The sequence below is a fragment of the Mastigoproctus giganteus genome, chromosome 1 (genome assembly GCF_048544385.1).
Source record: "Mastigoproctus giganteus isolate SK-2022 chromosome 1, ASM4854438v1, whole genome shotgun sequence".
NCBI classification, from domain to species: Eukaryota; Metazoa; Arthropoda; class Arachnida; order Uropygi; family Thelyphonidae; genus Mastigoproctus; species Mastigoproctus giganteus.
Genome location: NC_143575.1, coordinates 99596666 through 99608648, shown reverse-complemented (window position 1 = coordinate 99608648; position 11983 = coordinate 99596666). Strand labels below are relative to the sequence as shown.

The window sequence follows — 11983 nt, the reverse complement described above, 5'->3', positions numbered from 1 at the left end:
TTTCCGACAAAACTGTATTCCTACTGTCTTTTGTTTAGAGATTTTAAAGCCATTGTTTTGAGTCCATGCAGTTATTTTATTAATTGCTGTTTGTAATTGACGTTCTATTATTCGCATGTTTTGTGATTGATAAGAAATGCTAAAATCATCAACATAAAGCGCTGCGTCTATAGTATTTGGTACTTGTTTAGCTATTGAGTTGATTTTTATGGCGAACAGGGTAGCACTGAGTACCGATCCCTGTGGTACTCCCTCTTGCTGCACAAAGACTTCCGATAGTGTGGTTAATATCTTAACTTGGAAAGTTCGTTGTTGTAAAAAATTTTGGATATACATTGGTAGATGTCCTCTCATTCCAAAGTTAAAAATGTCTCTAAGTATTCCATATCGCCATGCTGTGTCATACGCCTTTTCAATATCGAAAAATATCATTACTAAGTGCTGTTTTCTTAGAAGGCATTTCTTATGTTGTTTTCTGCTTTTATCATTAAGTCTAGGGTGCACCTGTTCTTTCTGAAACCACATTGAGCTGTATTTAGTAAGTTATGGGTTTCTAAAAACCACATTAGTCGGGCATTTGCCATTTTTTCAAGTATTTTTCCAAGGCAGCTAGTTAAGGCTATTGGGCGATAGTGATTTGGATTTGTGGGATCTTTATCTGGCTTTGGGAAGGCTAAGACTATTGCGTGGCACCATTGATTCGGAAAGGAATTTTCCAGGTATATTCTGTTATATAAGAGGAGCAACGATCTCAATAATTTCTCGTCTAATTTTTGTACCATCATGTATACTATTTCATCTGGACCTGCTGCACTTTGCTTCGTCTGTGAAATGGCTTTATAAAGTTCTCTGAGGGTGAAAGGTTGGTTACAGCATTCTTTGTTTTTACTAGAGAAATTCAATTTATATGTTTCTGCATGGGCTTTATGTTTTTGGAAAGCTGCCTTATAGGAGTTACTATCTGATATTTTTTCAAAGGTTCTACCAAGAGCATTTGCTATGTCTTTAGGTTTAGCTTTATCTTGTCCATTCCATTTTATAAAAGGAGGAGAAATTCTTTGGTATTTGTTGTTCATTTTATTTATTTTGTCCCAAACTTTCCGGCTGTGTTTTCCTAGTAATCGTAGATGCAAAACGGATCCAACATTTTTTCTTACTAATCTTTGTAATGCGTCTGACATTCGCCCTTGCCTTTTTGAAAATTATCAAGTTGGTTGTGGTAGGGTGTCTTCGGAAAATATTCCATGCTTTGGTTTTCTCGCGTTTTGCTAGGGAACATGCATCGTTCCACCACGGCTTTGGATGTATGGGAAATTTTAATGAAGTTTTTGGTATTGTTAATTTTGCGACCTGGAGGAGTTTGTCAGTCACATATTTAACTGCAGAGTCAATTGATACCTGTTGGATTTGTTGCTGTTCTAATAATGCCAGCTGCTTGTATCTTGCCCAGTTTGCTTTATCTAATCTCCACTTTGGAGCTCTTTGTGGTTGACAAGTGGTAGGTTCTTTTAAAGTAATCCTTATTGGATAATGATCACTACTCAGGGGATCGTTATGAACTGCCCACACCAGTAGAGGGTATATTGAAGGAGAGCATATGGAAAGGTCTATAGCTGTGCTAGTTCCTGTGGTTAGACGTATATACGTGGGTGTCCCGTCATTCAAGAGTATTAGGTTTAGCTTATCAAGTAGTTTCTCTAGAATTTGACCTCTTTTATCTATATTTTCATTTCCCCATAGAGGATGATGGCCATTCATATCTCCCATGATACATAAAGGAGTTGGTAATTGAACTACTAGGTCTTCTAGTTCTGCATAGGTTATTTCTTCGTTTGGTGGTAGGTAGATGGAGGCAACTGTCACATGAAAGTTTACTGCAATCCGTACTGCTATAACCTCTAGATTAGTCTGCAAAGGGATCTGTTTAGTTGGTATGCCGGAATTTACTAGGATTGCTACTCCACCATGTGCTGTACCGCCTGTAATTCTGTCTTTTCTATATATATTGTAATGTTTTAGTGTTATTTTATTCTGGGGCTTAAGATATGTTTCCTGCAAACATAGACTAATCGGATTGTACTCCGATATGAGATCGTGGATATCTTCGAAATTGCTGCGGAATCCTCTACAGTTCCAGTGTAAAAATTTATTCATTATTTGGTTTTGTTAGTACTTTCAGCTTGTTTTCTTGAGGTTGTTGCCTTTGAGTTCTCTGTTTTTTGTCGTCCTTTTTTAGGGAAGTGTGGCTTTCCGGTATCCATCTCTTCTTCTTCTGCAAAAATTTCTAGTATTGTTTCATCTGTCTGATCCTTTTCTTCTACTTCCATTTTATTTCTGTTTGCTTCAGTGGTTCTGACTTGTTTTGTAGATTTGGTGGTTTCTCTAGTTGGTGGTATCGTGATGGGCGTGTTTATTGCCTGATCAGGTTTTTCTTTTGGTTCAATAAGAAGAGAACGTGCCCATTCTGACATGGATTTTTTTGGTGGGATCATTACATCTGTCTGTGTTTCTATTGTCCTATAAGTTTGCGTTACTTGTGCATATGTTGGTCTATTTGTTCGTTGTGGTTGTATTGTTTATTTTGCTTCTTGGTATGTTACATTGTTTTCTACCTTATATTTCTGTATTCTTTTTTCTCTCTTCCATTCTTCACATTCTTTTGAGTAGGCATCATGTTCTCCTCTGCAATTTGGGCATCTTGAATTCTGTGCTGTACAGTCGTGTTGTGTATGCTCTCGTGATCCACATTTGGTGCAGATAGAAAAGCCTCTACATACTGCTTGAGAGTGTCCGTACTTCTGACATTTAAAACATCGGACAGGGTTTGGAATATATGGTCTCAGTGGGCAGTTTAGATATCCAGCTTTAACTGTTTTTGGTGGTTTTGGAGTGTTGAAAGTCAGAATTATATTCCTCGTTGGGATAATTTCTCCTTCTCTTTTAATTGTTATTCTTTTCACTTGAATAACTCCTTGGTCTTTCAACTCTTCTTTTATTTCATCTTCGGGAACGTTGAGAAGATCCCACTCTGTAATTACTCCTTTCGATGTATTCAAGGTGGAATGAGGAGTAACTATTATTGGAATTTCTCCGAAATATCTCGCTTTTATTAGATGCTCTGCTTGTTTTTGATTTGTCATCTCTACTAGTAGATCGCCTGATTTTAGTCTTCTGACTGCTTTAGGGGAACTAGCTATGCTTTCAAGAGTTTTTTGAATTCTGAAAGGTGACAAGCTTCCGATCGGTTGTTCATTCTTTGAATGAATAACTAGAAACAGTGGTGCGACTAGAGGGAGATCCTCTGTCCTTTGTCTCTTTGCTGTACATGAATCCATTTGATCTAGTTTTCTGCTAGTTTGTGTAGCAGAAACATGGTCTGTGTTTGCCATGTTTGCTCCTTTTGGCCCTTGGCTGGAGGACTTTTCCGCCAAGATTTCCGGCCCCGCCACGGGGAGGCAGGAGCAGTGTCGCTAGGAGGCCAAGCGGTTAGTGTTAGTTGTTTAGTGTTGCTTAAAAATATATGATAAAGGAAAAGAAAGGTGAATTTCCTTTCTGCGTTCTGACTTGTAGTTTTCAAGTATGGAACTGTTGTTAAAATGAAACTGTTTGGAGAAAGACAGGAACTTAAAAATAACGTTATTCACTTATCTAGAGCACTATAAGTCGCAGTAATGTCGCTTGGCCTCGAAAAACGCTTGGCACCCGGGGCCCAGTAGTTTGGGAACCACTGCTCTAGGTTATATGACTGTATGCATACATGAAGTTGTTCATCCTTAACTGGTCTGTGAAGCAGTCTCACAAGAATGTTTAATTTAAGTAATCGCACGAGACTACATGGTAGCCACAAGGTTTTTTTTTTGTTATTTAATAATTCCATACGGACTAAGTGCAATATATTATTTTCATGTTTTAAGAATTTATTTTTTAAAAAAATAACTTTTATACCTAAATGACTATTTTAGAATGTTTTTTGGAACGTTGTTTGAAGTACTATAGTTTAGCTGAATAAATATTTTTAACAGATATGGCATATTATAAGTATACAATGCCATTTTATTTTTGATTTCTTTTTTTCCTATCATGACAGCAGGTAAAAATGTTATTGTTAGCATAAAAAAAAAAAAAAAGTAACAGCTTACCTTGAAAGTACAGGATCTCCGTGTACTAAGACTTACATTTTTATGCAGAAAATGTCTCAAAAAAAGTGGAATATTAAAAACAATATTCCAGTTTTTGTGAAAATGTACTAAAAATAGTGCTATGCATTCTAAAGGATTAATGAGATACAAAACAATTTTGTTAACTATAGTTGGTACTGTATACAGATTTAAGAATAAAAACATTTCAAAACTTTTTCTGAAATAAAATGACACCCACGCACTTCTCTTTACAGTCTTCTCCCTCTGCTGCATAATATGCTGTTTTCGCTTCTCAAATTTTTCTTCTTTCTCTTTCATTATCTTCAATTTCTGTTCCAGGTCATAACGAGAAAGTCGTTCTGTTGAACCAGATGGCTTCTGCTTAGAATGCTCATCTAGGGATTTCATTTGCTGTTTTGATCTCTGAAAGAAGTTAAAAATTTTAATAATTTAAAGGAATTGTATAGGTTCAATGTATTATAATATATTAATGTATATGAGTCGAAAAAAGTTTGACTCTTAGCTATGAATAGAAATATAAAGTTTTTTTCATTTCTATGTGTAGCTAAGAGCAAATTAAGCTTGATAGAAAATGCATCAAACTTATACTGTGAAGCAAACCAGTTTCAGTCCTGAATGTTCACTTTTAATGCACAGCATTCATTCATTCATTCATCATCAGCCATTTTCAATCCACTGCAGGATGAAGGCCTCTCCAGCAACTTTCCAGTTCCTTCCAGTTACTCCCTAAGGAGTATACTGATATTTATTTATAATATGTGTGTGTGTACACAGATGACCATCTCAGAAATTCTCTTCTTTGGGGAAACTGGAATCCATTTGTGTAGAAACTACTAACCCAGTAATAAAATATTTCATTAATATAGTATAAGAAATGTCAAAGAGGTGCTGGATATTAAAATTAAAGTAAATTTAAAGCAAAAGTTTCAGGCGCAGGAGAGTAAAAGTTGGCAAAAGCTTTATTTCTATACACAGGAGTAAATTAAGTTTCTTACTAAATGCATAAATTTCATATTGTGAAGAAAATCAACACAAGGTGTTGTTGTTTTTCAGGTTCAGTATGTGCTAGCTATCTACACAGGTGATATTGCACTTTTTTGTGTGGTGCTGGAAAAATATATATTTCCTTGGGATTGGTGTGTTAAATTTGTTTATAACATTGGATAAGTTTTAAGTAAAGGAAGACACTTGTGATATCATGTCTCTCTTTTATCATTTGTTACAAGGTATCATATATATGACTGAGGAGAGGAAACTGTTTGATGTTCCTGTTGGTAGAGAGGACAAATTTTTTACTGCAAATGGAAGATGACAGCTGGAGTACAGTGGGGATCACCTTGGGTAAGTATACATATTTGTGTTAGATATGTATGTCCAATTTGAACTCAGGCATGTATTACTGTCTATTTGAATGAGTAATAGACTTTAATACTGTGGTTAAGGTTTTCTTTGAAGGAGCCTGTTGTTAGTCTGGTCTTGCCATATCTGTTGTCACTCTTCTTTGGATGTGTTTCAATTCTGAGTTTATAGTTAATATATGGAATTTTGAAGGGAGATTTATTTATAACAGATATAAGGCCCTTATACAAAACTTTATGCACTGAAGAAATTACATTTCATGGATTTTTTGCAGTTTAATAAGCATATTCATTGCATGGTATTCCCAACTGTTCAGGAATATAAGACAAACTGTTTACTGATTTTCCATTAGATGAGATAAACAGGAGTGAATTTGTCTTAGTTTCAGATGTGGTGAGGAATATTTTCATTGTAAGGCATACATTGTGCTTAGTGACTCAATTATCCTTTACATTCATTTCAGATGGTGTTCTTATTTTATTGTGTGATCCATATCACAGTTAGTCTGGTTTCTCGTGGTGGGTGAAATATCGGGTTGTCTTGAATGATATTACTCATGTTTATTTTGCATTCCAAAATGAATCCACTCAATCAGATACCTGGTGGTCTACACAGTTTTGTTTGGTTACTATACAGATTTTTTTATTTTGGATTACGCAAATATTGCCTTGCTGGATGATTTGAAAAGCTTTGAATTTTTGTGGCATAACGTATTAGAAGCACTTGTCTATAAAGATTCAGGAGGTGCACAGGTTTCCATGTATCAATACACAACATGCTGCAATAAATACGATTTTGCCATTTTAATGTTTTTCTAGCTTAGTTGTGGACAGGGCTCCATAGTTTGATCCACAACTTACTGTGGCATGGTTACTGTTTAGTAATGACTAGTAGTCTGCATCCAATGGCATGGCAGATATTGCTCTGAGCTTAATATTTCGTTTCTTTAAATATGCAGTATGTAAATATTTGATGTGCCCTAATATAGAAATATATCATTTCTGCTGAAAAAAAATTGCAGATAATGCTTTAAATAAAGCTATAAACTCATCACACTAGGATTGTTTTGAGCATTATCTCAACCATGATGTTTGCTTTACATTACACACACACATATACTTACCAGTGTTTTGTAAAACGATATTGGTAGGCTGTTAAAGTATCTTAAGTTAAAGTATCATAATGGTAAAGTATCTTAATGGTAAAGCTGTTAAAGTATCTTACATATCCAAAGCAATCATTATCTCTTTGAAGACAAGTTTGAGGAAAATGTTTTCTTACACAGCTCAAATACTTAATCTTTTGAATCTTTACTTGCCTCCAAATTCAGATTTTGTGGGGTATGACATAGTCAGGTTTTTATTATTATTATTACTGGTGTATGTTTGGTGTTTTGTTGCTTGCTTGTTCTTTATACAGTTTATAATTTTAATCCTGTATAGTATTTAATTACAAAAACTGGCCAAAAAAATGTGTCTCTAGCTTAGTTGTGGACAGAGCTCCATAGTTTTAATCTTTGTATTAAAACAGTCATTACAGACAGAATTAAATACAAAGAAAGCTGTGATGTGAGGTGAAGATGCATTGCTTCATTGAGTACAAATACTGCACAGGTTGTTTGACTGCAGTAATTTGAAGCCAGAATGGGAAAAATGCCTGACCTATCAGACTTTGAAAAGGTCTTATCATTGGTGCATATTTAGCAGCAGCTATGATTCAAGAAACAAAAGACATAATTGGTTTCTCAAAAAAGCATCCAACTCAAAGGTTTTTAATGACTGGAAAGCAAGCAGTTCTACATCTCAAAGATGTAAATGTGGCAGAAAAAAAAATTCACGAGTGCAGTTGTACTCTAAGGCAGATTGTAAAGAAAAACAGGATATCCAGTGTGCATCAAATAACATCTGAATTTAACCAAGCCCAGAAATGCTATATTTCAACCCATACCATGTGCATGGAATTGAAGGAATTAGATATTGGTTGTTTGCCCATTTGGAAGTCAACTGTTTAATTGAAGCACAAAAAAATCCACTTGCAGTGGTGCCAAGAAAGCCATGACTAGACAGAGGAATAATGGAAGAAAGCCATGTGGTCAGACAAATCACGATACACTTTGTTTTGCACTGATGGTAGTCAGAGAGTGTGGTGAGAATCTCACGAAGCAATGGACCTTGTTTCCACGTTAAGACAATCCAAGCATCTGGAAGTAGTATCACGGGATGGGGAATGTTTTGTTGGTATCAGTGGAAGGTCAAATCATCCAGGGAGTACTTGAACATTAGCATTAGTAGAAGTATATGATGCAAGAAAGCAATCTTATACAGCAACAGCCAAAAAAAAAAACAAAAAAAAACCTTCAGATTTCACCAATCCATTAACTCCAAAAGTTTGTCTATTTCTTCCTTGAACGTATTCAAGTTATCAACTTCTACAACAACGGATGGAAGTTTGTCCCAGCAATCAACTACTCACTGGCTAAAGGCAAATTTGCACACACATATATTTGACAACTGTCTTTCCTCAATTTAAATTTATGCCCCCTCAGGTTCATAATCTGAGCAAGAGGAAGAATCCTATCAGTATTGAGCCTGCTCAATCCATTATATTGCTCATAAGGTTCATCTGATTGATGAGCCTTATATTCATCAATCAGATCGCCTTGCAGGTGCCTAGTGTCCAGAAGCTGCAATTTGCAGAACTTAAGCCTATCTTCATAAGAGGACCCCCTTTGTTCCCTCTCATCAGTCTTGTTGCCCTTCTCTGTACTTGTTCTAGCAATTCTACATCCTTCCAGACCTGTACACAGTACTCGAGTTGTTGCCTGACCATTGCCTTATACAAAGGTATAATCATTTCCTTATTCCTGCTAGAAAAATTTCTGTATATCATTGACAAGACCCCACGACCTGCTCTGGCAGCTTGTCTGCAATGCTCAGGAAATTGCATATCCAACTGCACAATTACCCTCAAGTCGCTTTCATTCTCCACTACCCTGAGTGCAACACCACACAGTTGGTACATTTCTCTGAAGTTACTGCTTCCCACATACAGTACTTTGCATTTTTCAATGTTAAACTAAGGTTGCCAGTTCTCAGCTCATCTGCCCAACTTTTCTAGATCCTGTTGCAGTAGCATACTGTCATTAAGAACCCTGCCAATCTTTGTATCATCTCCAAACTTCTACATTAAGCCGGATATATCTTCATCAATATCATTGATAAATATACAAAACAACAATGGGGCAAACACCAAACACCATGGGGGACACCACCAATAACATTAATCCACTAAGAGCAGTGTCCAATATTTCAGACCTGATTACACTCTGTCTTCTCCCACTCAATCATCCTTTTATCCATTGTAGCAACTTGCCCATAATGCCATACCACTCCAATTTGTACAGTAGTCTTACATGTACAACAGTATTAAATGCTTTCCTGAAATCCAAGTATGTGATATCAAAATTATTTTTTGCATCCAGTTCCTTTGTGACTACGTCATAGTATCCAATCAAATTGGTAAGACGAGACTTCCCCTTAACAAACCCATGCTGTGTCAGAATTATTACTGCAGTCTTGTCTAAATGATCCTGCAATGTTTCTTTAGCCAATGATTCCACTGTTTTCCCCAGAACAGAAGTTAAACTAAGAGGTCTGTAATAACTCGTGTCACCCTTTGATCACCCCTTTATAAATTGGAGATACATTTGCATATCTATAGTCCATGGGGACCTCCCCTGAGTACAATGATGCTCTCTTAATTATGGCTAAGGGTTTGCTTATTTCCTTTGCCGCTTCCGTTAATATAACTGGATAGATCCCAGGCTCCCTTCTTATGTTTAATTTCAACAATTTTCTTCTCCACTTTGCTCTCAATTATTACAAAATCATTTAACTCCCTGTTAGAGTTTGATAAATTTCTGGCATTCCCCTCCCGAATGACTCCTCTTGTGTGAATGTAGATGCAAGATACTCATTCAGCTTGGCAGCTACCTGAGCAGGATCATCTACAGTCAAACCATTGATATCAAGCAGACAAATCTGATTCATCCCCTTCCTTTTAAAGTTTATATATAAGTAAAGAAGTCTTTGCTGTTTTTCCTTTGCATCCTTTGCTAAAGATTTCTCATAATCTGCCTTTGCTTGCCTAACCTCCTTTGTGATTTGATTACAGACTAGCTTATATCTATCATATGCTTCTGTGTACCTGTGGCAGAGAAGAAAGATATGCATCTTTTTTCTCTGCCATGAATCTGATTAGTTCATCTGATATCCATTTGGACTTAAACCTAGAACAGTATTTCTTAGCTGGCATGAAAAACCTAGTTGTTTCCAAGATTAAATCCTTGAATGCTTCCCATTTAGAATCTGATGTTGCTAGCTGGTCTCACTGTATAGAATTTAAAAAATCACTAAGATCACTATAGTCACCTTTACGAAAACAAAAACCCTTCCCTTTACCCCTGATGGTAGTTAAATCTTTAACTAAAACACACATCAGTACACTGTGATCACTGCCACCTAATGGTTCCTTTATCTGTAAATTCTTAATGATTTACATTAAGAATTTACATATATAATCACTGCTGATAATCAGATCAAGAGTTACTCACTGTGGTTGCCTCTCAAGCATGTTGCTGTAGAAGACAATCATCCAATAAATCGACAAAAGCCTTGCTGGGGTGCAAGTGAACAACCTACAAATTCCAGTCAATATCTGGGAAATTAAAATCACCCATTATAAGACATTCTGATTTACTGGCCTATTCTATTTCTCTGTATAGTTGTTCATTATACTCATCAGAGTCCTTAGGCCTATAACAAACTCCTACCCTAATTTTTCTTTCCCAGTGCTTATGTCACACCAAACTGACTCAAAATTGTACTGTCAATCTATAACTGAATGCACTTCCTTAGATTTTATGTGTTTCTTAACTAATAATATAACCCCTTCTCTCTTCCTATCCTGTCTATCCTTTCTGTACACATTTTACTCCCCAAATTCCAATTCTTCATCCCTTATATCTGAATGGCACCAAGTCTCTGATATCCCAACATTATCTGCCTTGGATGTCTTGACCAGCACTTCAAATTCATCAAATTTATTTACTATACTCCTAACAATGGTGTACATGCAAGTATACAATGCACCTGTTCTTACTCTTAGTTACTCTAACACAGCCCATGTATTTACTTGTTTCATGACTCCCAGCAGTTCGTGAAACTCCCAGCAACTTGATATCCAGGCTGCTGCTCATTCCAATAGAAGCAGGGTCAGAATCATTTCCACCTATGCCTGCGGCTACTGTTAATCTATTAGTCTGTGAATCTCCCTCCTAACATTGCCTTGATAGCATCAGCAAATACATTTGCACTCTTTCTATTTAAGTGTATCCCATCCCTGTAGAAGCAATCTCTCCTGTTAACAAGCATAGACCATGCTGAAAAAAATTCTATCCCATGAGCCTTGCACAATTTCTCCAGGGCCGAATTGATTGACAAGGTTCTCATCATATATTCCCTCCTATTGGAAGAATTGCTGACACTTTGAAATTTAATCCTAACTTGTGACTTTTTTTCCAACATTGTTCTGTAAAATATAGTATCAGGTCTACTGCACCTTGCAACCTGAAGTTGATGGCCACTTTAGGGATTTCCAACATCTTCCCAGTCCCCCCCCCCACCACATTCACCTGGTCCCAATCCAATTGAAAATGTGTGGGTAGTTATTATTTGTTATTTTGGTTTTTTTAAGGAGCATTAGCAACTAAGGCCATATTGCTCCGGGGATATGCGGTGGTCATTCCCTGACTTTTCCGCATCCTCCGTATTTAGTGGCCACGGACTCGAAATCACGGTCTAATCAAGAAGCGTGGGATATGCTGGAGAGAGCTATTTGACAATGAAGTCCTCTTCCTTCAATTTTGTGACAATGAAGATCTCTTCCTTCAACTTTGTTGCAGCTACATGATATTTTGCTAGAAGAATGGTTAAAATTACATTAAAACACACTAAAACACCATACAGAACCCATCGCATGCCACACCCTTGCTGTTATTCGAAACAAAGGCGGCCCAATTTCATAATGAATAAAGATTGAATTTTTTTGGCCAGTATGTGTATTTTGCTGTATAAAAATTGACATTTGTTATTTGTTATTTGGTTTTTTTTTTTAGGAGCTAATGCTCATAAAAAAAAAAACCAAATAACCTTTCTGCATCCTCTGTATTTGATGGTCACGGGCTCGAACCCCGGTCTAATCAAGAAGCGTGTGGTATACACTGCTACTCCTGCCCACCTGGCTACAGAAGCACTCAGAAATTGACATGTTAGCCCTGCAAACCATCTGGGATACAATGTTTAGATGTTCTAAAGAGTTTCTGTACTCATGGCATTTGTTTAACATAAAATTATATTTGTTTACTCCACTTTACAAGTGATGCAGGATCCAGTAAAGGTGCTATA

The 11983-nt window shown here is 36.4% G+C and overlaps 2 protein-coding genes across 2 annotated transcripts in view; both read right to left on the bottom strand.

Moving 5' to 3' along the window:
* Positions 1-1077: 1077 nt before the first annotated feature.
* LOC150091038 (uncharacterized) lies at positions 1078-1767 on the bottom strand. The gene has a single exon (XM_090380732.1). The coding sequence runs from the start codon at positions 1765-1767 to the stop codon at positions 1078-1080; it is 690 nt and encodes a 229-aa protein (XP_090236858.1).
* A 386-nt stretch (positions 1768-2153) lies between these two features.
* Positions 2154-11983, bottom strand: part of LOC150091037 (uncharacterized) — a 115808-nt gene continuing 105978 nt past the window's right edge. Inside the window, exons 7-8 of the mRNA XM_090380664.1 lie at positions 4378-4562; positions 2154-2517 (exon numbers count right to left, since the gene is read on the bottom strand). Coding sequence (XP_090236790.1) covers positions 2154-2517; positions 4378-4562 — 549 coding nt within the window. The remainder of the gene's footprint in view (positions 2518-4377; positions 4563-11983) is intronic.

What these genes read in the sequence shown, in the direction of transcription:
- LOC150091038 (XM_090380732.1), bottom strand. Translation starts at nt 1,767, where the DNA reads ATGGGAGATATGAATGGCCATCATCCTCTATGGGGAAATGAAAATATA.